Source organism: Seriola dumerili, unplaced genomic scaffold (genome assembly GCF_002260705.1).
Source record: "Seriola dumerili isolate Sdu_G_001 unplaced genomic scaffold, Sdu_1.0 BDQW01001298.1, whole genome shotgun sequence".
Lineage (NCBI taxonomy): Eukaryota > Metazoa > Chordata > Actinopteri > Carangiformes > Carangidae > Seriola > Seriola dumerili.
Window position 1 is genome coordinate 674,527 of NW_019175553.1, and position 25,137 is coordinate 699,663.

General features: G+C 43.4%; 2 protein-coding genes across 3 annotated transcripts; one reads left to right on the plus strand and one right to left on the minus strand.

The window, feature by feature from the left end:
* The first annotated feature begins 1,577 nt into the window (after positions 1–1,577).
* Positions 1,578–11,744, plus strand: LOC111238304 (bcl-2-associated transcription factor 1-like). 2 transcript variants are annotated; one of them, XM_022767736.1, is made up of 11 exons: positions 1,578–1,764; positions 2,895–2,938; positions 3,128–3,790; positions 4,264–5,073; positions 8,321–8,490; positions 8,869–8,989; positions 9,150–9,222; positions 9,302–9,438; positions 9,803–9,902; positions 10,011–10,125; positions 11,034–11,744. In XM_022767736.1, exons 2-11 carry the CDS (start codon positions 2,904–2,906, stop codon positions 11,045–11,047), a joined length of 2,238 nt encoding a protein of 745 aa, XP_022623457.1. In that variant the 5' UTR covers positions 1,578–1,764; positions 2,895–2,903; the 3' UTR covers positions 11,048–11,744. The 2 variants fall into 2 exon arrangements, with proteins under 2 accessions (XP_022623457.1, XP_022623458.1); XM_022767737.1 differs by lacking the exon at positions 4,264–5,073.
* A 2,190-nt stretch (positions 11,745–13,934) lies between these two features.
* On the minus strand, positions 13,935–20,143 carry LOC111238311 (lipase member H-like). Its single transcript, XM_022767747.1, has 10 exons — positions 19,996–20,143; positions 17,279–17,670; positions 16,794–16,902; positions 16,461–16,562; positions 15,935–16,024; positions 15,685–15,852; positions 15,518–15,607; positions 14,638–14,746; positions 14,094–14,267; positions 13,935–14,019 (listed from the first exon to the last, which is right to left on the minus strand). Exons 1-10 carry the CDS (start codon positions 20,045–20,047, stop codon positions 13,935–13,937), a joined length of 1,371 nt encoding a protein of 456 aa, XP_022623468.1. The 5' UTR covers positions 20,048–20,143.
* Positions 20,144–25,137: the final 4,994 nt, after the last annotated feature.

Genomic DNA, 25,137 nt, shown 5'->3' on the forward strand with positions numbered 1-25,137 from the left:
CCTGGGTCCCCTTGTATATGACATAAAAATAAAGGACATAATGTTTATCCTAATATTACTTAAACTCTGTGACACTGCAGCTTGGTGGAATATATCATTGTAGATGTGGTGCATGGATAACTGCTGAAAAAGAACAATAAACTTCATCAAGCCATTTGTGTCCGTGAGCTGGATAAATAAACAAATGTATAATAACGGGAAACAGACGCCGGTGACAGATTGAAGTGAAATAATAAAGATTCAGTCTGTGTGAGATGTTTAGTCTTTGACATTCATAATAAGTGACGTATGAAATGACAAATCTAGTGTAGGGCTTGATGAAGCCACTTATTTCTCATTATATCTCACTGTGTATTGACTTTATGCTGCACTGAAATTAAAACTGATCTGCAAAAATTGGAGTGAATAATGAATTTTTACTTGCACAGCTGCTTTAACCTGAAGTTATGAGATAAAAAAATATTATTAAGAACACAACATCACTTCCTTTTTAGCCTTTCAACCTTCAAAATAAAACATTTCTCTCACCTAGTCGCACAGAGTGTGATGGTACAAAGAAGATACTATCATCACTGACAAAATGTTAAGAATGGAAATAGAAATATTAATGGTAAGTCATAATTATAAGTTTTTAAATCAATACAATGAGATATAAAGTCACATTTATGAGACACTAAATCAAAATTGTGATAAAGGTGAAAGAGCCCAAAATTTGAGTTGTGTCATAAGTTTAGTCTAATAAATGTTCATCCTTATTTAAAGTTTTCCTGGTGGAAATTGTTTTCCATGATTTTTTATCTATTAGCTCAACACAAGAAAACTATTTAATTTGTTATTCCACATTATTATTAGAAAATAAGGAGAATTTGTAAACTTTCACACTGCATTAATAAAACCTGCTGCACTTTATCAGGACATGGACAATTAAGTGGTAGAGTTGTAGAATAAGTTCTGTAGCCCATCTCAGGTTTATATTCAGTGATGACCTTCCATATTCGCAGTGACCTTTTCAGACTAATTTGGCTGCAATTATTGGCGCTGAAATTTTACAAGTTCTTCTAAATACTTTATATATCTACTTCACAACATTTCAGGGGGAGATATTGTAAGTTTTAGTCCTCTACATTTATCTAACAACTATAGTTACACATAATCAGTTCATAAAATATAATGTACGTCATAAAGTACCAACACACTAACTCATTGAAATACTTCTTTCATGTTAATTCTTCAATGAAAATAATACAACAACACAAAATTTTATAATCCTGAAATCGAACAGTCTGCACAATGAGCACTTTTACTTTTGTGATTCAAGCACGTTTCTAATAATACTTCTGCATTTTTACACTGTGGTGTTATTACTTTTATATTGAGTAATTCAACCACTGTTGATTTGTTGTTTGACAGCACAGACTGCATATAAATATCTTTATAGAAATCTTTATATTCAGTCTGTTTAATTTGTTGCTGTGGAGCTGTGGGTTCGCGCAACCAATGGTTTTATTCTGAAAAGAACGCAGCGGAAGTGATGATCTCGTTGATGTTTGGCAGTTTGCGGATGTTACCGAAGTCAACGACGATACAGCCATTTTCTGACTTCAGCAGAAAGCTCAGCGCATTTAGCTAGATTGAGGGTATATTTGCTAATACATAGGGTTGTGTTTTAACATTACAAACTGTTATATCGCTGTGTTTTTGGTGTGCTCGTCCTAGCTTTAGCTAACGTTAGCCTCGGTAGCCTGGCGTGTGACGCGCACGGAGGTAAGTCGACTGCGTAACGTTAGCTTAGCTTAAATAGCAGTGGTGTTATTTTTTATTAAAGGGTATTAAAACTGACATTACCCATAACGGTTGTTTTGTATGTTGTTTTAGTGAGGTGTCTGGCACCTCACGAAAATACACCTTTAACCTAATGTGAAATTCTTGCAACTTTTTTTTCCTTCATTAATCCATTCGTTATCCATCTGCTGTTGCTTATATTCAGGTCATGTTTAATGATAAAGTGATTATATTAATGTTATATTCTCACTAAAATGTGATATACACGCACTTGGTAATCAATTCTAAGCCTTCTGGTTCATACTTCGGCTGGTTTGACGGGTATTAAACGTGTTAAAAATGTCTTAAATCTAACTTTCAGAAACCCTGCAGGCAAAAAGAGTTGTTGTTGTTAATCTGTAAAAACTAATTGTGACTTGGTTTTATGGTTGAAGAAACTCAATCTGCTGCTGATATTGATCTGTGCACCTGCAGAGTGAAGATTGATGCTCATTGGATTATAGATGTTAAAGTTGTTTTGTCAGTGACTTGTTAATGTCAGTATCTGCAAACAGACAGCTGTGTCCTTTAGATGGAGACTGAGTAGAAACTAGTTTGTAGTATAAATAAGAATAAATAATTTGTCATTCAATCAATATCCAATTTATTCAGTCCACCAAGCTAAAACCAGTGCAGTCTGAATCTAATACTTTCATGAAGTTGGAAAAACCTCACCTTTATGGTGGAGCTGTGCAAAATGGTTGAAATGTTATAATTTGATATTGATTTGATTGATATCTTGTGATATGAGTATACATCCTGATATATGGTTTATATGAGAACAAATTTCTTCCAAACGTCATGAAATGATTTTGCTGAAAGTTGTGTAACTTTAATATTGAATCATCTTTAAGTCACACTTTATGACGATGTATTTTAAGGAGAGTAAAGACACATTTTTGTCCCGGAGGACAAACGGTCTAGTTAATCACAGTTAGTCACACCCTGTGAAAAGAAAGTTCTCCTTGATTTCTTAGTTAGATGAAAAAGTTTTGTAATGGCTGCCTGTACTGTGGCTTGTTGTGTTTTACCTGCAGCGTTAATCTTAGTAAAAAACTTTCCTTCTCTTGAAGGTTGACTAAATGTCCAGACCACGGTCGCGATCTCCTCACTACAGGTAAATACTTTGTCATTATTTTATTTTCTCCTGTTTGTGTCTAAAATTTAAACCCAGAAATAATGATTTACATTCATCGACTTTGATTTTTGCTTTTGTATAAATTATGGTGTGACTGCAGATTTTTCAGTTCCTTTGTCGAAAGTGGTGACATGATTTCTTTTTTTCTTTTCTATATTTGTTTTTCAGGAGGTTCCCATGGGAGGAACCAGACTTTGATCCTTACAAAGTCCTTGCAGAACTGGACGGGAACCCGCTGGACCGGAGTCACCGCCTCAGAAAGGATCCTGAAGAGCACTGGGACTACTTCAGGGAAGACATGTACCCAGAAGGCCAGAGAAGATCCCCTCCTTTCCCAGATGACCGTCAGTTTTCGCATCAACGTCGTCCAGACGAGGAGGAGTTTTACCACAGACGGCCATCGCCCCATTATGATGTGCGCTACGATGACCGGGGGCTCTCGCCACTGCATAATGTAGGAGGAGATGGAAATAGACGCAGAGGGGGGTTTAGAGAACACTTCCAGAGTTTTGGAAACAGGGGGAGGTTTCCTCACTCCCCCCCGAGTGTGGTGACGGAAAGGTTGCCACAGGTGCGAAGGTCTCACATGGACCACCAACAGAGAGAGGCGGGGCTGGGCTGGAGAGAGGAGCAGGGCAGAGGTCGAGGGAGGTTCAGAGACCTCAGTCCCGGTGTGAGAACAGATGACCAAAGAGGCGGAGTAGATAGGGAAAGAGGAAGGAGGAACGCACAGGGTCCCAACAGAGACAGACGAAGGCCGGATCCACATCAAGAGAGGAACCCCCCCTTTAAAAGGCAAAGACGAGAAATGGATGACGCCAATCACCCTGGGTAAATTTTAAGCGAAATGCTTTGAAGCACTATCGCAGGGAAAAAGGAAACGAAGAATTCAGAGGATGCTCATCTTTCTAATTTTCATAGAGCAAAACCCCTCACTGTCTTTTTTTTTTTTTTTTTTTTTTTTTAATAACACAAAATACTATTTCTAATTCTAACAAATATTGCATGGCTTAAAGTTTTCTCTCCTCGCAAGCTCTTCTAGCGCTCTAACATTTCTGCATGTCTCATGTTGGACATACTCTAGTTGTTAATGCAAGTGGCAGCTTTAGTGGCAAAAGTAGTTTTTTTTTTTTTTTAACAAATTCACGTTGCATCAGTAACTGGAAAATCCAAACACTTAACGGTTATAGATCGTGAGATAAATCCAAAGCTAATGTCAAGTGTAAATGAAAAAGCAGATGTGAAGATTGGATGGTTCCGTGTCTCATTGTTGAACCGTGTTACCTCCTCTTGTGCTGTCACAGGTACAGGAATGAGGAGGACTTTGGGGAACTGCGTTACTCAGTGGACGCACCCCGAGATGGGTTTGGAGGAGACGTTCAGGGGAGCCTCCTCCACAGAGGCGCTCATCACTCGAGGCCACTCGTCATTGAACACGATCACGGTATCGCAGAGAGCAGAGAGCCGTCACGGTGGGAACACTTTGACGAGCACAGAGATCTGGACCCTGACTTTGATCGACGGAGGAGTCCCCGCCCACTGAGCTCCTCGCAGGAGCGGTTCAGGACGCCAGACAGCAGGCTGGATGATCGGGAAGACATGAGAGGACGCCGATTACAAGATAATTGGAGAGACACAAACTATCTTGAAACGAGGAGGAGCCCTGTGCCGCAAGATAGACCCAACCCCATGAGATATGGTAATCGAGATGGTTCTGTGATCCACAAGGGGCGGGGCAGTCCTCGCCCGGCCAGGGGGAGGTTGAATCGCGGACAGGGCGGAAGGACTGGACCGTCCAGGAATCATCCACGCTTACAGCAGTCCCCCCAGGAATACCAAGATCCTCCTCATGAAGAGCAAAGACCAGCGTACCGACCCTTCAGGCAAGATTGTTACGAGGATCCCACTGAAGAGGAGCCAAACTGGGCGGAACGGTGGGAAGACGTCAGGGCCACAAGTCTGGACCGACACCTACCGAGGGACGACTTGGACCCTAAAATGCCCCGTCAGAGGGAGCGCGTGTGGAACGATCAGAAAACCAATAACATGAGCGCCGTAAAGGAGGAAACGTTAACCATTAAAGTGGACATGAGCCGACCCGTTAACCAAAACAGGTAGAGTATTTCTTAATCACATTATCAATGGTGAGTGGTGGAAGTTCACACTTCTGTTTCTGAGCTCACGGAAAGCTGCTGCAGGAAGAGGAAAGAAACAAGCTGATGGAAGATGGAGAATTACTGGAGAGAAAATAACGTTTGTCATTGAAGTGGATTTGGTTGAAGACGATTCAAAAGCTGCCAGATCCTCAATGTTTACATGAAACGTCTCGACGCCTGTAAGGAACTGCTGGCACCAGCATCGACCAGATAACACGCTTTACCCGATCGAGGCGCCTCGCAGAAGAACCAGTACATCTCCGTACAAAGCTGAAGTCGCCTTCATGTGAAAACACCAGGAAGAAACATGTTGCTATTGAAACTGAAGACCGTGGAAAAGCTCAAACATCCTGATCAAATCAATCCCCAGTGGAAATACGTTTTGGGAAAATGAAGAAGAAGAAGACGAGCGAAGAAGCAAAGTGTTTTAGTTGCATCTGATTCTTCATAAGTGAGAGACGTCACTCAGCACTTGACGCTTGTGTGGAGGAATTAACTGGAAATAAAGAAAGGACCTGGTGTTCATTCATTCATAAATCAAGACTTCCAGATGATCGAATCCACAAATTCACATCTGCTTCGGTTTCCTGACCTAAAGGAGCAGTTACTGAGAACAAGACTGAACGTCTTTACTGGTCAAGTCAGCTGGAAACCTGAGAGGGGGAGATGGCTTTGACGATATGTAGGAAGAGATTCTGGCAGGATTTACCTGAAGGACAGCAGGTGTTCACCCTAAGGCAGCAGATTCGTCCTCCACCGGCGATCTGACGTGTCTGTTTATCACAAGGGTCTTAGAAGAAGGAAGACTGAAGAGGACTGGGCTGCACAAGATGCACCATCACACTCACTGTGGCCTTTTGTGACGACAGACATCCTGAACAGCGTGTTGAATACGACCTGAACCAGCCTTTTAATTTCCTGTTATTCTAGTTTTCTTACCTAAAAGCAACTGTGACAGCACACAACCTCCAAACACCAGCTGTTGTGGGAGTATGTTTTGAAGGAAGGTCGCCGTATGTCGTCACTCAGTCTTGTGATGTGTGTTGGAAAGTTTTTTTTTTGGAGCCACTTTGACTGAAAATGGAAAACTCAACTCATTTGACGTCGACAAGAAGAAGTGTTTGTGTTTTGCAGGTGAGACGATCCTCCATCGTTTTGTATTGAACCAGCTCCTCCACCTCTGGTTGAGATGATTTTCACTGTTTCCGCTGACTCATCTGAGACCGAAGTGTCTAAAATAAAAGGCCCAGAAGACTCAAAACCAAACCTGCAGAGGAAACGTCAGATCACTGCTCTCGTCTCAGAACGGAAGTTGAACAGCGCCGACAGAGACGGGCGGAGCTCTGTGAACACATGGATGTTCAGACGTGAAGCCTTAACTGTTACGCAACATCACTTTCCTCATGACGGAGCAAGAAACCAAGACAGTTAAAGGAAGGAAGTCAATCTGAGCCCTCTCTGATGAAGAGGATAATAATTAGGAATATGCAAACGGAAGATAAGAGCGTTTCTGAGCTGGATGAGATCCGGTCGTTCAGATGACATCAGATTTTTGGAGATGCAAAAGAATGAGAGAAGAGCAAGTTGGTCATGGTGAAGAAATTTACCAGGCTGTTTTCCATCCTGTGTGGAAGAGCAGGGAGTATTTGTGTTTAAGGCTTGGAGAAGATCGACTTCTTCCTTAATTGGAGCAGCTACTGAAACGAGCTGCTGGAGTGTTTGAATGTTTATTTAAGTCACTGTCTTATTTTGGAAAGAGGATTCAAAGCATGTTCACTGTGGGAACGCTGAGACGGATCCAAGCTCAGACAAACACGAGCAACTAAAGAGTCTTATTCTTGTCCGGGTTGCCACAAGGACGGACAGATGGAAAAATAAAAGAAGAAGAAATTGAATCCATGAACATAAACATCATCAATCTTAAAAAGAGGAGAAAATAAAACCATCAGCTTAGTCATCAGTGACTATAAATGGAAAGCGTCCTCAGTGCTGTCGAGCGGAGGAATCGATGCCATGAGCGTAAATATCACCTGCTCTGTTGGAAGGAGAAATGAAGCTGTGAACATAAACATCAGTGCGGGAAAGAAAGAAAGAAAAGAGAAATCAGAGCAACATCTGTGAAGTTAAAAGGAGGAATAAAAGCCATGAACATAAAAGTCTTAAAAGCTGAAAAATGGAGGAGAATGAAGTAAATATAAATGTCACCAACTGGAGAGAAAGACACGTTAAAGCCATGAACATAATTATTAATGTTGATAAATGTCAACACTGTCGAAAAGGAGAAACTGAACCCACAGACACAAGTATGGAGAAGCTTCATCAGATCAGTCGAGAGGAAACTCTTGAAGCCGTGAAACTGAAGCGTCGTCAAGAAGATGTTGACGTCACGAGCAGCGTCATGTACTTTGGCTTTGAAGAAAATCAAGCCAAGTGTCTCCAAAAGAAAGATGAGGATGGAGCGGAGCGGTGGAGAACCTGTTGTGGCGTCTGTGTTCACCATGAGAGAACCCTGATGAACTGAGAACCAAACGCACGTGAAGACACACTGGAGACGAGAAAAGAAGTGTGAACTTTCACCTTGCCTTTAACTCACCTGTCTGTTAAAACGAGGGGAATCCTGCTCTCCTCCAGCTTTCCCTTTAAACCCTCCTTAGGCATCATTTAAAAAGATTATGAATTTGTCTGATTCTGTGCATTTAGAGGTTGAACATCCCTGCTTTTAGTCAACATACAGGATGTAGTTACACTAAACACTGTCGGTTGTGGAACACATGAAAGGTAAGTGTGTCGGGTAAGGTAAAGCTGTTTTTATCTCCTTTTGCTCAGGTGTGAAGTGATGGACACAGGAAGTTATTGAACATATAGAAATATAAGCTGAGACACTGAAAACATTTATAGTCTGTCATTAAACTTTTTTCCCCGCTACAGTCATTATCAAATCATCAGAGACCATAAAATAATGACTCGTGCAGCATTTTCCAGCTGTTGAAACCTTTATATGAAGCAGCGATGTCAGCAAGTTTCCCATGTTTTATGAGAATCTATAAACCAGAGAATTCCCTGTCACCGTAGCTGGTAGATTAAATCTAGGAGGTAATTTATCTTTATGCGCCAAAGGGCTCATCTTCATCATCCTGAGGGAAACCATATTTGTCTGTTGGCTGTTGTTTTTAACCCTCCTCCTCCTCCTCCTCCTCCTCTGCAGCTCGCTGTGTTACTCCTCAGACAGGCAGCTCTCTTTAGACCTCGTCAACGTGGGTCGTCAGCGTCTGGACTTCCTGCCCATGCTGGAGCACTCTGGGACGTACCGGGAGACGGCCACGCACACCGGGACGTTTGCACAGGAGATCATCACGCTGGTGCACCACGTCAAAGGTCACTATACATTATATATATACACGCGTCCGTATCAGGAAATCAGCACAAACTTATTCACTGTTCATTGAGGTTACTTTCAAGTAACACAGTGTAGTCGGTCCTCAGGTGTTGGTCTGAAGGAAACAGCTGTGCTAGCTCATGCGCTAAACTTCGGGGGGGGGTCAGTGACAGTTTCAGGGAAACCAGCTGTCACCTGCAGAAGTCAAACCATTTTAAATCTTGGCGGAATTTGTCAAATCACTGCAATTATCTAACGGGCAGAGTTCACACCTGTCTGTGTTTGCAGCCTGTCACTCAGGAGTTGTAATTTGTATACAGTCAACGAAGCACGTACACAAAACATGAGTGTTTCCTTGTCTCTTGTCTTGTTTGCAGAGCAATATTTCAGAGATGACGGGGTCACCCTGAACGAGCGTTTCTCCGCTCCTCAGAAAGGCGGCTACTCTGAAGAAGAGACGGAGGAGCTGACGTTGGATGAGAGGTTCAGTTCAAACCGGTACGTCTCACTCGGGGACGCTAGTTGTTGTTTTCAGTCGTCCCAGTGAAGTAAAATGAAACGCACCACTCCCACAGGCGTCGAGCTTAAGAGCGATGAAACACTGAAGGTTTGTTTAACTCAGAGCTTTTTCCCTGGTTTTAAATCCTCTCCTCTGCAGAGGCTTCAGTCTCAACATGAACTCGCTGCTGGATGACGACGAGCCTCTGTTCTCCAGACTGGGACCGATGCAGGTGAATAAACATCTCTTTCTCTAGTTCTGCTTTGGCTCTCGGATTGTTTTTATTAATTGCGCTGATGTTGTGACGACAGGGTTTGAACCAGCAGCCGGTGCGAGGCCCGGGGGACCTGAGGCACGACCTGGAGAGGAGGCGGCAGGAGAGACTGGAGGGGGTGAAGGTCACGATACCAGGGAGCAGTATGTCACAGCGTCAGCTCGGTCCAGCCGGGTGAGACTACACTTAGTTTACCACTGTTGCATCTGTGTGTTTTGCATTGGAGCTTTTCTCGGGGGGATCGGTAAAGTTTTGCTTGAGTAATAAAAACTAAAGACACAGGAAGTTTTTCATGGCAGCTTTTGAGTGTCAGGATGTGAAAACCACCAGAATCTTTTTGTCAGCAGTTCTCAGTTCAGCTTCACTACAACCCACTGAACTCATTGATAATCTCTCTGACTAAAACTGAAATAATCAGCCGCAGCAGAAATGGAAAAAAACTATGTTTTGCACTTGAAGTACAAAGTTCAGTCTGTGTAAGTGTCTTAGTGTTTTAATAACTGAACTTTCCCGCTACTTGTGTTGATGTTTCCGTCAGTGAGCCGGGGTTAGACTACAGTGAGCAGCTGGCTCAGGTGGAGGACGAGGGGTTCTCCGCCTGGTCCGAGGAGCAAAGCAGGAGACGAGACGACAACATGGTGAGTGTTAAAGAGTCGGGCTACGGTGGAGCTTCACCTGCGACCCTCCAGTCTGATGGAGAATACATCGAACTGACTCTCCAGTCCTTTCTCTCTCCTTCTCTTCAGGTACCGAGGAGAGGAGGTCCGTACAGACCGAGCGCAGGCCCCCAGCGCAGGAGCAATCGCTTCGGTAACCGCGGCGGATCGCTGAGGCGACAGAACAACCGCAACAACCCTGCAGGTAAGTTAACGCCCCTGTAGAACAACGGCGCAGGAAGTTCTCTCCTTCCAGAGTAAAACGTTTTTCAGTATTTGCTTTTTTAATGTTGACGTTTTTCAGACAAACCAACGCACGAATTCTTTCCACGTCCACAAAAACACAAGGGTCGACGTGACGTACATTTATTTATCAGCACAGGAGCGGCAACAATCACATGTGAACACGTGCACGAAGCATGAGCTGGTACATTACTGTTGAATCATAGAATATACAGTCACTCAGTTAGATTATCTTAATTATAGCTCATTAATAAACAATAATCTATATTCTCTAACTTCTAACAGCCTGTAAATGTTTGAAAGCTTCGCAGTAAAAATCTGTTCCCGCCGTCTTCACATCAGGCGTCTCCTCCGTCCCGTCCTGCAGCTGCTGTGTCAGACTCGCCGTGACACATTTAGTCAGATTTACGGTGTTGACCTCTCCTGGCTCTCGTTGTGTAACAGCCCTGCAGGCCGCCGCCTCTTTCTCTCCCGGCGGCTTCGTGTCAAGTCTTTTGGGGTCGTCGGGTCGTGGAATATTCCCTTCCACCTTCGACCTTTGACCGGTTGACACGTTACCGCTTTAAGGAGGTTTCCCCGCCACCACCTCCCACTCATCAGCTTCTAATCACACCTGAGCTCGTCCAATCCCGTCTTCCCGCCTCTCCTCTCTTCTCTCTCCATTCAAACTGGTCAAATCCTCTTTTATTGTTGCTGTTTATTCTTTCTGCTGTGGCCCAGCTGTCAGCCCTGACCTGGATCTGTCTGACCTCTCTCTCTCTCTCTCTCTGTCTCTCTGTCTCTCTCTCCCTCTCTGTCTCTGTCTCTCTCTCTCTGTCTCTCTCTCTCCCTCTCTCTCTCCCTCTCTCTCTCTCTCTCTCCTGTTCTTAGGTCCTAACTGGTGATCGGACAGTGGAAAGGTATTTCATTTGGATGTTGCTGACTTGTTCTCGACTGATAACACATCTAGTAAAAACCAGCCAATCGGGGGGGAAGTGTTTCGTCCTTGACTTGGGCCGATTGTGGCCCGTGTTGATTCTGATCAACAGCACAATGTTGACGCATTTAAAAAAAACTGTGAAGAAGTCTCCGCTCTGTCGGTGTTTGTGAAATGTGAAACGTTGACACCTGCAGAGCTGGAGCTTCACATTTTCCAACTTTGTTATCTCTTCACACTTTTTCTGTCTTCACATCTTCGTTTTTTGTTTTTTTTTGTGTGTGTGTCTTCCTGTTGATTTCTTTCTCTCTTCATTTAAAACTCAAACAGTCGCTGTTCATCCGGTTGAAATCAGCAGCTGAATCGTTACTGAGAAATGTAAAAGGTGAAATTGAGAAAAACACACAAAAGGTCAAGTGAAGTGATTTTTCCTGCTGACGGATCATCATCACATCCTCCCTCCCCGTTATCAGAGAAGTACACATCGCCAGTGTTGGTTTAGCTGCTTGTTGACGATGTAGGTCTGTTAATTTAACATCCTGTCGTTTTCTTTCCGTCTCCGTTGTTTTTCTCGTCTGTACGGTCCAACATTACACGTTACACCAGCCTCGCTGTCGGTGACATGAGCGGACGTCACAGGCCGCTCTCCAGTTGTTACTGTTCAAATAAAACATTTCTCATTTTGATTTTGTCTGAGTGTCGTTGTGTTTCAAAGCTGGAAACTGATCTGGTCACTGTTATTTCACAGCAAACGGTTAAAAAAAAAGACATTTTCACAGCAGGAAATTTGACATGTTCCAGTTGGAAAAATCAGGTGTGACTCATAACGTTAACGATGAGTCACACCTGTCACTTCCCTCACTGCCACATGTCTCCAGCTGATGGAAGTGATGCGTCACTGCGGCTCTTACCTTGAGAGAAGCTGATGAAAAAGGTTCAAAATATAAATCTGATGTTTACAGATCAGTGTGAACCACAGAAGCTGTTTGGAGTCAGTTTGATGAAAAGTCTGCAGCTAGCAAGTTATTAATGTGCTAATTATTTTTTTTCAATCAATCGATTGTTTAGTCTGTAACAAGATTCTCAGTTTCATCTTAAATCTTCACATTTGAGAAGCTGGAACCAGGAAGTGTTTTAGAAAAATAATTATTAGCTCTAATAACAACTGAAGTGTGTCTCTGACAACTGACCAAACTCCATCTGCTGATGAAGGACACAAGATGTGGCTGAAAGCTCCAGAAAAGCACAAAAGTGGATTCTGGTGATGAGAATTATTTTGTCAAACATCTTGAGGAAACTGGGACTGTGTTTGTCGTCTCAGCTCCGTCGCTATCTGAACCTCAGCGTCTGTTCAAAGGTGGAGTTGACGTCACTTTAGAAGAACCTCAGTAACATTTTACTTTTCCTGAAATCTTGTTTTTCCTGCGATCGACAGTAAAAACAGCTTCACATTCTCACTTTAACGTCACTGTACAGAACATCAAAAATCTGTGGCAGAAAATAAATCAGTATTGGATCAGATATGTTTTGAAATCAATATTTATTTTAAACATTGGATGAAAATTCATAATAAAAAAACACTGACACGTTTCTCTTTTTATTGGCTGCTCAGTTTTTTGTAACTCGACTCTTTAACAGCCGAAGAGTTGCTTCGTTTGAAACCCGGGGATCAGTTAACGAGCTACAAACGCTCGTCGTTAGCGACCTTTGTTTTCACATTTTCCACACGGAGCCACGGCAGGAGAACAGCGTCTCTCCGGTCGTGTTTTACCTCAGAGCAGCATCACTGTTACAGTACAGATTCATCTGAACGCTGATCAAATACTAATAAGAATTAATAAGGCACAGAGAACTGCAATAAACTGATCAAAGGGTTTGATACGTAAATATTTCAGATTTCTGTTATTGATTATACAAAGTTAAAAAAAGAAAAATCAAGATTAAGTTCTTATTTGAATTAAATTTGGTTTCCAGACACAAGGGGTCACCACATACAGTAACATACATGATTATTTATCGTATTTATTTATGCATCATATTGATTAAATTGATTCACGTGGCTGATTCTGAAGGGAATATATCAGAAAATTGTGTATATAACTTTTTTTTTTTTCACCATGTCATCTGATATTTTGGGTAAATATGAGTTTATTCTGTTCTGTAAATTTAAGGTGCATTCATTTTTTAAACGAGAAGAAATGTATATAAAATTTGTGAATAAGTTTTTCTGGCAAATCTATTTCTATTAACAGCAACCGACCAAATGTCTTCTGCACTCAGAATACAGGGTCACGTCACATGTATGTTTTGTCTCTACATACATGATTGTATGTTTCATGATTCCTTGAAATCAGATTTAAACTGGATTTTTTAAAAAGTTGTGACGTGGTCTAATTACGACATGTTTGTTACGCTGCTGTGAATATGATGAGAGACAGATGAGTAGGTCGTACTGACTGTCCGACTGCAGGTGAACATGAGACCTGATCTCACCGTGATGTAAGACTCTCCTGCAGCAGCTCTTTTCCTTAATCTGCTGTGTTTCCTGACCTCACAGCTTATCACCGGTCGCTCTTATTAGCTTTACAGAATTCCCGTCAGCACCAGCGGAGACGTGGCTCCAGGTCATACATAACAATATCCCGACTGTCCAGTAACCAGGAGTTATCCACAGCTTGTTTAGTCATCTTCTTCAGCCGGCGAGGAGGCTGGAGCTCGTCCCGTGGGGCCCCTGGAGGTGCACCCGGGGCCGGGACACCCTGTAGCATCCAGAGGACGTCTGGGTGTCCTTCGGCCGGGTTAGGGGCGTGTTAAGATGTGTTTCCATAGAAGAAGAAGTTTGTCTGTGCAGGAAGTCAGGGGCCAGAGTTGCAGGGCAAAGGTCGAAATGCCACCTCCATGTTCTCCTCCATGATGATGTCAAAGCGGCACATTAACGGCCTGAAGGAGAGGAAAACTAGATTAGTTAAGTTAAACATTTTCTCACTGAGCAGCGCTGTGGGCCGAGCTCTGACCTCTCAGGACGCTCCAGAGGTGTGAAGCGTATCCGCAGCAGTCTGATTTTGTACCGAGGGCCGATCACGTTGCCGGTGCTGATGCGCAGGGAGATCTTCTGGACGTGCTGCAGATCCTCATCGAACTGGGCCAGCAGGCGGGTGGAGGTGTACTGCTCCAACCGGAAGAGCTTACTGCCAGGAAGCAGGAGGAGAATCCAAGTTATAAAATGAATGAATGAATAGAAATAGTGCTTTGATCTGCAGACTCATCAACATCTGGATGAGGACCATTAGAGGGAGATGTATGGAAGCCCAGAGTGGCCATGGTTAACTTGAAACCATTAGTTATTTATCTCCTGATCAATGGATAAATAACAATAACAGACAGACTTTTGTTACAATAAGATCATTAACCTGAGATGTCATCAACATGACATAAAATTAAAATTTCGGCTCCTGTGGTGGATATAAACTTTAAGAGCAGACATTATTTTGCTTTTTATTAAAACCCAGTTGTAAATCTCAGTTTAATTCGAGATGCCTGGACTGATCTGAGACTCACTGGTCGATTCGAGCCTCGGTGAAGGTTCTGCCGCTGTGCAGCCGGATGAAGACGACCCCCCAGCGGAGGTACTGGTTCCAGGTGACCATGTCCACTCTGTAGCTCAGCTCTGCCACACACACACACACACACACACACACACACACAAACATTATTATTATTACTTAAAGATTAGGTTATTAATTACTTTGAACACTTTATGAATCATAAATAAACAAGTTATAACACACTTTTCAGGCTCACTATTTGGCAAGATCAAGTTAATGCTTCTCATTAACCTGACTAATGAGTAACTACCATTTATAACTTGTAAAAAGAGCCTTAATGTAAAGTTTAAAACACATCATTATTAGTCACTATGAGGCTCCTTTGACCTGATATAAATGATAGTAACTCATTAGTCAGATTAATGAGTAGTAAACATTAACTTGATGTTGCCAAATAGTGAGCCTGCATCAACGTAAGAAAACTGCTGTAATTTGTTTATAATTGTTTAATTATGATTTATTAAGTGTTAATAACCTAATTATAAAGCATTTATAAATCCTTTATGAGGGTTGTCTTATTGTGAAGTGGCACCTTCATTTCTTTTGCAGTGAAACGTCACGTCACATTCACTGTATATTTTATTATTTGTTTATTAAAACGTTTAATATTAGCTGCTGATGCGCATGCGTGAGAAACATGTTAGAGTCGTATTCAAGGTTTTTCTAATTTTACTACTCGTGAGTAGTTAAATAAAAATATTTTAAATGTTCGTCTTCAAAGTTCCTACATCAGCCAGATAAATGTAGTAAAGTAAAAGTACAATAATTCCCTCTGAGATCTTAGACTCTGGAGCAGAGTCAACCCGGTGTGGACTCTGGTGTGTCGGACTCACTCCTGTAGGGCAGCGTGGCCGTGGTGCTGAAGAACACTTTGGTCTGTCCGCGTCGCAGCAGAGTCTCTCTCCACTGGCTGACGTCATAACCTGCAGGTGAGACAAGCGCAGGTGATCAGAGGTCAGTCATCCCACGGGTGGGTTGGAGGTGATGTCACCGCACCTACCGAGCACGGGGCAGGAAGCGGGTTTAAAGGCCTCGCACTGCAGACACCTCGCGTCCATGAAGTCTCCGTAGGACGAGCAGGGGTAACCCGTGAGGCTGCAGGTGCGGTTCAGAGCGCACAGGTACAGAAACACCGAGCGCTGGTGGTCACACACAAAGTAAGATTTACCTGTGGGAGAGAGGCGAAGATGCTGAAAGTGAGTGTGTCAATGAGTGTGAGTGCGTGCGTGCGTGCGTGTGTGTGTGTTCACCTGCGAAGATGGTTTTGGGACACCCGGGTTGGTCGGCTCCACCGTTGGCGTAGAAGTCGATGTGACCGTGAACTCCTCCCAGTCCAAACGCTGCACGTGCAGGAAATACAGAGTGAAACCGTCACATGTCCGGTCATCACAGGTTGAAGGTGTCGCTTAATAAACCTGTAATTACCTGAGTAACTCACCTGTATCTCAGGACAACATGTAAAATACTGAGAAGATGGAATATGTGTATTTTAGTTGCAGCCAATCATCATCATCATCATCATCATCGTCATTGATCGACATTGTGTAGAAGTAGGACTTTTGATATCGTATCGGTTTCCTAATTTTAGTTTTAAACTGCCGCTTATTGATTATCTCGACATGTGACAGTAAATGTTTTTGTCAACAGGAAGTATCAAGGTAAAAAAGCCTCTGAAACTGCACAAAGATCAACATGTGACGTCAAATCAGCATCACCTGGAAGCAGAACCGTGTTTGACTCATTTACTGTCAGTAATGTTGATTTTAAGTTGCTCACAGTTCATGTCGGTGTGAAGTACGTCCACAAACATGGCGTCCGAGGGGTCCAGCCTCTCCTCCGGGGTGGCGCTGGTGAACATCGGCCCCGCCGGGTCCAGACCTGCAGAGACCGAGGGACGGAGAGTCTGTGAAGGCGCCAAACTCACACACAGGAAAACAGATGCAAGAAATAGAAACATTAAAAACATCGTAGAAAGGATTTTAAAAAGAGAAAATGAGTAAATAAAATAATTTATTCTGTAAAATATAGTAAAAGTTTTTAACCCTGAAAATCTTTGCACTGAACTTCCTATAAATTCTTCATGTTCTTCCTGCTCGTTGATTATTTCACCTGTGATTCGTCCAATCTTCCCCTTCAGGTTGGCACCTACAAATCCCGCCAGGTGAGCTCCCAGACTGACGCCGATGAGGTGAACTGAGCTCAGAGCGGCTCCTTCCTCCTGCAGAAGACACCGTCCAACACTCACCGTCACATTCAAGGTTTTCTCATCTCACTGTCACACAGACATTTAACACAGAACACGGGATGAATCCTCTCCAGCAGAACAGACTAAAGAACACAATGTTGACCTTTTACCCGGCGTCTACATTTTCAAACTTCCAAACTGTTATTCTACTCTCGGCTGTAATTCTGAAGTCTTTGGAAAAAGAGAAAAAGAAAATGAAATAAATCGAGTAAAATAAAACTCTATATTTACACATCCAGCAGTCAAAGAGCAACATCATCAATCATCCTGTTGGAGCTGTGTCTGTGTCCATCTAATCGATTTGAGTCCAGTATTTTGGTCATGTGTGTCTGAGCTGATGATCTCTCACCTCCATGGTCATGATGAACCCGGTCAGGTTGTGGGCGGCCTCCCTCGTGTAGGTCACAGCGGTGAAGTAGTTGAGGTTTGCTGCCCCTTTGTTCCAGTCCACCACGATGACGTTCATGTCCTCCTGCTCGGCCAGCAGCCGGACTATGTGGTCGATCCAGATGGGGGGCGCTCCGGTGGGCCGGTAGCCGTGGATGACAAAGGCGGTGGGGCGGGAGAGGTCGAAGAGCGGCTGCGAGGACGGGCGGCGGTGGTCGAGCTCGCGGCCGCAGTCGAGGTTGGAGCGGGTGTAGAGGAGCAGCCGCACGTACAGGCTGGTTCCCATGAAGCAGTGGGACAGGTTGAGGTCTGTGAAGTTATCGCAGTACTCCCCCTCCCCGCTCTCCTCCTCACCTGGAGACACGAAACGGCGCCATGCCACGGTTAAAGTCTCTGAGATCACGCTCTTATCCTCATTCTGAGGCTCGATGTGAACGTGAACCGAAGCTCCTGGATCTGCAGGGTTTTATTAGCTAACTGCATGAATCTGCAGGTGTACAGCTGTTCCTAATAAAGTGCTCCAGTATCTAAAGAAATGCTTTTTATGCTTTTTAAACAGTGCTGCAAATCAATGACAGAGACGTCACCGTGTGATAAAAACAGCCAGACGTCGCCGTGGTCTGTAAGTATTTGCTGACACGTTTGACCGTCTGACCCCGTTTCATCCTCTGCACAAAGGTCAAAGGTTAACTCAGTCTGACTGTAAATGCTGGGATCAGCGGTTCGTCTGGTTTCTGGCTCTGTGACGGTGAGTTTTACTTTGACCTCTTTAGCTCTGTGATGCGAGGATTAAACAGATATCCAGGATAACAGAGAGTCTCCCAGCCTATTTAAAGTGTCTCCGTCCTGCAGCGGCCTGAAACTGACACTAACGACCTGCTAATGTTTGGAAGAATTCACATTCGATCTCAGCTGTTTTTCCTGTGCGCTCCTCTCAGTGTTTCAGTAATGTCAGTTTAAATCCAGTACTTCCACACACTGCAGGGACTGCAGACCATATTTAATGAGGTCAGGCTGAAGAGGAGAGTTTTGCTCTCACGTCCCCTAAAGATGTGAAACTGTCCAGATAAAAGATTAAAGAAGAAAGTTCTTTGTGTTGCAGAAACACTGGTTTAAGACTGAGACAGGAAGAGAAGGAGAAGAGTCTGCAGGGAAATACACTCTGCAATCGTGTTAATAACACTCTGAACACACCTTGTCATAGCTAAGTATTTTAATCAACTTTAGCCCCGCCCACGAGGGCTCTGATTGGCTCTGTTGTTTTTCCAATCAGGGAGACCTTCGGTGGTCTGAAACGAGACAACAAGAGAGCGAGATGAGAGAATCGATGCCACTCTAATGTCTGTGGGACAAATGTGCAGCGAGACTGATATGTCCGATAACGACTTTTCAATATCAAAATTTAGCCACAGTCCTGAAAATCCTTCATCAATGAATCTGTGTTCACTCAGAACTGACTGATTTAAATTGACCAGATTAAAGTGTCAGACTGTAGAATCTGCTTCCTCAGCATCTTTTAACTCGCACCAACTATTTCAAGCTCTGTGATTGGATGTCGTAGTTTTTATGTCCTTACGCAGACATTTTCTGACACGGATCTTAATCTTCTGGACTGATGATGTAACTGGGAGAGTTTCACCAGCTTCAACTTTTACTTCCAGAACCTGGAGCGCCTGAAATAACGACTACGTCTGACAGCAGCTAAAACCTCCGTTTGTCATTTTCTAAAGTTTATTGTTTTCCACAATTTGAACAAATGAGATATAATGTGTTTATTAGTGAGTGTTTATAGGTGTCTTACTTTAACTTTAGACAAATTTCATTTCCATTTTGTTTTTTATTTGCAAATGTTTATAAAAAACAAGTGGATGTAAACCCACCTTATGTCTTTATGCTAAGCTAAGCTAATCATCTCCTGGCTCCAGCTCCGTACATCACGCTCAGAGAGCGGTATCCACCTCCTCATCCAACGATCAGCAACAAAGCAAACGGCTAACGTTTAGCATCAGAGCTAGCTGGCTCCAGCAGGTAGCGGTCCCCGCTCTGCAATTAGCTGACACGGGTGCGACACTGCCCTCAATAGGATCAGGCTGCTATAAAAAAAACACCTCATCCCGTCGGCACCCGCCCAACCCTCCACACAAGAGGTGATTACAGCTGTCAGTCAAACCAGGAGGGCGGGGCTAAAGGGTGGAAATGGCCCCGATCCAGCCCCACATTAATCAACTATGAATTAACAGATGACTGACCAACAGACTGTGTGTGTGTGTGTGTGTGTGTGTGTGTGTGTGTGTGTGTGTGTGTGTGTGTGTGTGTGTGTGTGTGTGTGTGTGTGTGTGTTGGACCTACTGTATATCTACTTTTACACCACCAGACAGAAACAGGCTCTTCCATTTGAAACTTCAGCCTGGAGCAGATGGGGGGGGAGGGGGGGGGGGGACTTTATATAAGCTGTTCCTTCCTCCTCTTCACTAAGCTGTTTCTGTCTTCACTCACACTCACACAAATATAAGTTTGTGGATATTTGCAGAACGACAGGCGTTATTTTTATCTCTGTTTGCTGCAGGATCAATCCCTCCTCACAGATAAGACTGCAGCTCTGAGCACAGTTAAGCTTTCACTGTGACCTCGGGATCTATTCAACGTGCTGAAGAAATAATTTGTTGTTGTTTTTCTTACCTTTGCAGAGCACGAGGAGTCCCAGCAGACCCAGGAGTCTGCGGGGCAGCATCCTTTCTCCAACCGCAGAGACAGCGAGGGAATGACGGAGGTGAAGAGAGAAGGAGAAGGAGCTGTGGCTGCAGAGTGAAGGAGGTGACTGGACGAGGGAGGGACTGTTGTGAAAGAGAGGGAAAGAGAGAGGGAGGGAGGGAGGGAGGAGAGGTGGAGACTGATAAAGGGAAAGGATAGAAAACAAGAAACAAAAATAGTTAAATTATGTGAGTAACTTATAGAAAGTCTGAGGCCACAATGGGACATTTTTAACACATGAAATATATTTTGTGAGCACATGAGTGTGTGTGTTATTTTCCTTTGTGTTGCATGTTTTCTGTTAGTGTCGTCTTACTTAGTTTATACTGCGCTTCTCCATTTTATTGCTTTGCACGTTGTGTATCGTGCGCTGACAATGATGTCCTTTGTGTTTACTGCAGACCTTTAAACAGCTGCTTTAATCATATATAATCATATATTCTTCTTTTATAACGACTGTGTCACATCCAGGGCCTAAAGATGGAAAACTAAAAACTAATTCTGTGCATTTACATCAGTGTTTATAAAGGTGCACTGTCCCTGTTGAATAATCCAATAAATCTGCAAAGAATAATTCATTTTGAACAAATAAAAATCTCTTCTGTAACTTCTGATTCAGTTTGACTCATCGGCTCTGTGCTCTAAAACCCTTGGACACTTGTTGATATGGCAAATTACTAGAGTACAGAATATTTTTATGTGCCCAAGAAGTCATTGCAATTATTTTGTCTTCAAACGATAATTTATCCGTGTGCAAAAAACATTTTTACCTGCTCAAAATGTTCTGTAGTTTGCAATGAAACGATAAAATATCCTGGAAAATCAACAGTTGATCAGTGAGTGTGGGAGTCTGGGATGTTGGACAATGTCTGTATCTTAAAGTCTCAGCTGAAGGTTCTTACAAACTACATTTTTATAACTCAACACAAAACAGAGTGCAGAAGAAAATACATGAAAATATAAAACCTGGTAGGTGGCCCTCGGCTCAGCTGCTCCTCGTCACTGCTGACTGAGGTTAAAGCATGATTGTGGGTAATCTGTGCCATCAAAAGTTGGAGCCGCACCAGCGATGGTTATTAATAGCTCCGCAGACTCTGACCGCGCTGCACCCTGCCCATCCTGCCCTGTACTCACCCAATTCAACGCGAACACATGTAATTTAACGTCTCCAGAGAGAAGCGGACTCTGAAAACACTTCAAAAGCAGCGAAACTGAGCGGACATGCAATGTTAGATGTAATGTAAGAGTGCACGCTGAAACCGTACAATCAAAGGCAGAGCAGAAGCCCAGGAGGCGACTGACTCCTCGCCGGCCTCTGCAAAGTCTGTTCAGGAGGAGAAGTACGGCTCAGATTCAGTTTGCTGATATTCTTCTTTTGTTAATAATCTGACACCAGCTGCTGCGTGTCGCTCATCTCTGACCCTCCCTGCCAGAATAAGAATAAATAAGCACCAGTGTCGTAGATTTCTTCGCCACTGAACACAAAAATCTGAACTAAATCCAAAGTGTGGAGGTGCAGTCATGTATGTATGAAAAATAAAGGGTCAGGAAGGTGAGAGAGTGAAGTGAGAACACGTTCCTGGGAGTTCACACTGACGAAATTTAAACTTTAAAGGCCAAAAATCAACAAATGACTGTGATATTTCACGGTGTGACACTAGTGATAATATCTGACGCTGGTGAACACAGACAGTTGGTCTGGACCAGATGCTTCGTCAGGACCTGATGGGTTCAGGATCCGTAGCAGAGCTGTACATTCAGGACGTTACGCCGTATGGTCGAGATTAAACCTTCACCTCTCCACCGCGTCTCAGAGACCGACTGCACAGGGACAATGATGCTGCTCTGCGTCTGATGGATGCATCAACAGGAAGCTCTTTGCAATAAAGTTCACAGTCTTTCTACGAGTTTCAGGTCTCTCTCTCTCTCTCTCTCTCTCTCTCTCTCTCTCTCTCTCTGCAGGCCAGGACTGAAATGTGATGCAGCCAGGTGAAAGATGACTGTGAGGTCACGATGTTCTGTGACCAGTTAAAGAGCTTATCTTTGGAGGCCACACCCTCTCATCAGTCACCTGACCTGGCAAATAACAGAGGGTTGAGTTGAGTTGGAGACATTATGAAACCAGAGATACGTGGTGTTTCTTTTTAAAAGTTAAGAGCAGACTGGAGTGAACACAGAGCGGTGCAGCCAGCTGGACGCCGCTCCTCGGCTCTGAGCACTCAGTCATTACACAGTTAGATTTTTATTCTAACGTATGATCTGCTGCTGCTGAGGTCCGATTCTCCAGTTAACACAAGTTCTACACAATAATATATTGTTGATTCACATTTAGGTCACATGACGACCCCTGAGCCCGCCCCCATCCACCATTTAAAGACTGTGAGATGCAGTTGAAAGCTCCAAAAGCTAGTAAGTGGACTATTGAGCTCAGATCATTTCATGACACATTCTGTGTCAAAGGTCAACGCTGAAGTCTCCTGCTCAAACACTTTCAATGTGTTTCTGCTTCTTTAAGGCGCTGACATCTGTAAAATAATGAAAATCCACATCTGGATGTCAGAATCCAGTTTGGATATTAGAAAGTGTGTGAGAGCGTCATTGACTCACAGTAAAGGGATGTAATGGAGGTAAACCAGGGCTCATAGAGGCAACCTTCAACTCTTCAACCATGAATCTGACCACAGGTGTTACAGGTGTTACAGGTGTTACAGGTGTTACAGGTGTTACAGGTAGTTGTTTATTGGGGTTTGGTGTGATGTAGCTCAAAGTAAAGATGAGGGAGGAACTTTAATGACAGGAACAAAGTTAAATCTCTTTCTGCAGAGAGCACTGATGTCATCAGTCAGGGGTTCAGATAATAAATAATCAGAATATTATTATTATTATATTAGAAATAATGATCTAATAATGAGTGATGCAGCTGGGTTAGCGGGGGTCAGGGGTCAGGAAGGGGCTGGATGATCTATTATAAGAGTCTTCAGCTAAAGCTGCTCAGGTAATCGCAGCTAAACGGCTGAACATTTTCATGTGTCTGTGGCGTTAGCTGATGAAAGTAGGGCTGATGGGAGATGAGCATGTCCAGGAGTTCTGTGGGGAGGGAGAAGACCACGACGGACGCTTCCCCTTCGGCCACAATCATCTTCATCACGGGGAGAAAGTTGATTTTTAAGACTCCTTAGACTGCAGGAGAGAGGATACTGGAGTCAATTTAGAAACGATTAGGAGACGAAATGACCAGAAGAATAGACGAGAGAATAAACTGAGAACTGAATGACGTGAGGTTTGACCTTTAAACTGCTTCTCCTGCTCACAGTCTGCACAGATTTTAAACATGACACAACTGCAGTGACACTCCACTGTTACTGTTACTGTTGCTGTCAGCTGCTCTGCTTGTGTTTGACTGAAACTCTTCACAGACGTCAACAGATAACGTCTCTAATGTCTCTAATGTCTCTAATGTCTCTAATGTCTCTAACGTCTCTAATGTCTCTAATGTGTTTATGTCAGTACGTTTACTGCAACATGAACCTGCAGCGATTAAATGAACCAGATGGCAGGAGCTCAGACACACTCCTGTGTTTTGTAACTCTTCTGTTGAAGTGAAACTGACAGGGAGCACCTGACGAGCAGATTGTGTGTGTAGGTGTGTAAGTGTGTGTGTGTGTGTGTGTGTGTGTGTGTGTGTGTGTGTGTGTGTGTGTAGACTGGAGTTGAACACAGAGCGTTGCACCAGCTGGACGCCCGCTTCTCAGGCTCTGCAGCACTCAGTCATTACACAGTTAGATTTTATTCTAACTAATGATCCTGCTGCTGCTGAGTGCCGATTCTCAGTTAACACAAGTCTTACACAATAATATATTGTTATCACATTTAGTCACATGCGACCCCTAGAGCCCCCATTCCACACATTTAAAGACTGTAGATGCAGTTGAAAGCTCAAAACTAGTAAGACTACTGACTCAGATCATTCATGACACATTCTGTGTCAAAGTCAACGCTGAGTCATCCATATGCTCAAACACTTCAACTGTGTTTCTGCCTCTTTAAGGTGCTGACATCTGTATAAATAATGACAAAATCCACATCTGAGTGTCAGAACACGTCTTTGGATATTAGAAATGCGGTGAAGCGTCATTGACTCACAGTACAGATGTAATGGAGGTAAACCAAGGGCTCATAGAAGCAGACTTCAATCTTCAACCATGATCACAAGTGTTACCAGGTGTTACAGTTGTTACAGGTGCTTACATGTTACATGGTAGTGTTATATTGACAGGTTTGGTGTTGATGATACTCAAAGTTAAAAGATGAGGAGTGAACTTTATGACCAGGAACAAAAGTAAACTCTGCTGCAGAGAGCACTGAGTCATCAGTCAGGGGTTCAGATAATCAAATAATCAGGAATATTATTATTTATTATATTTGAAATAATGATCTAATACATCGAGGGATGCAGCTCCGTTAGCGGGCAGGGTTAGGAAGGGCTTGGCATGATCTATTTATAGAGTCTTCACTAAAGACTGTCACATGTAATCGCAGCCTAAACGGCTGAAAACATTTTCATGTCTCTGGCGATAGCCGATGAACAGTAGGCTGATGGAGATGAGCAATGTCCAGGAGTTCGTGGGGGGGAGAAGACCACGACGGACGCTTCACCTCGGCCACAATCATCTTCATCACGCGGAGAAAGTGTTGATTTTAGGACTCCTAGACTCAGGAGAGAGGATACTGGAGTCAAACGTTAAGAAACGATAGGATGACGAAACATTTGACCAGAAAGAATATGACAGAGAATAACTGAGAAACTGCAATAGCGTAGAGGTTTGACTTTAAACCGTTCTCCTGCTCACAGTCTGCACAGATTTTTAAACCAGACACAACCCCCATGACACATCCCACGTCGTACATTTACTGGTGACTTGTTCTGTCAAGCTGCTCTGCTTGTGTTTGACTGAACTCTTCACAGACTGTCAACAGAAACGTTCTCTTAATGTCGTCTAAGCCTCTTAATGTCTCTAATGTGTCTATGTAGTACGTTTACTGCAACATGACCTGCAGCGATTAAATGAA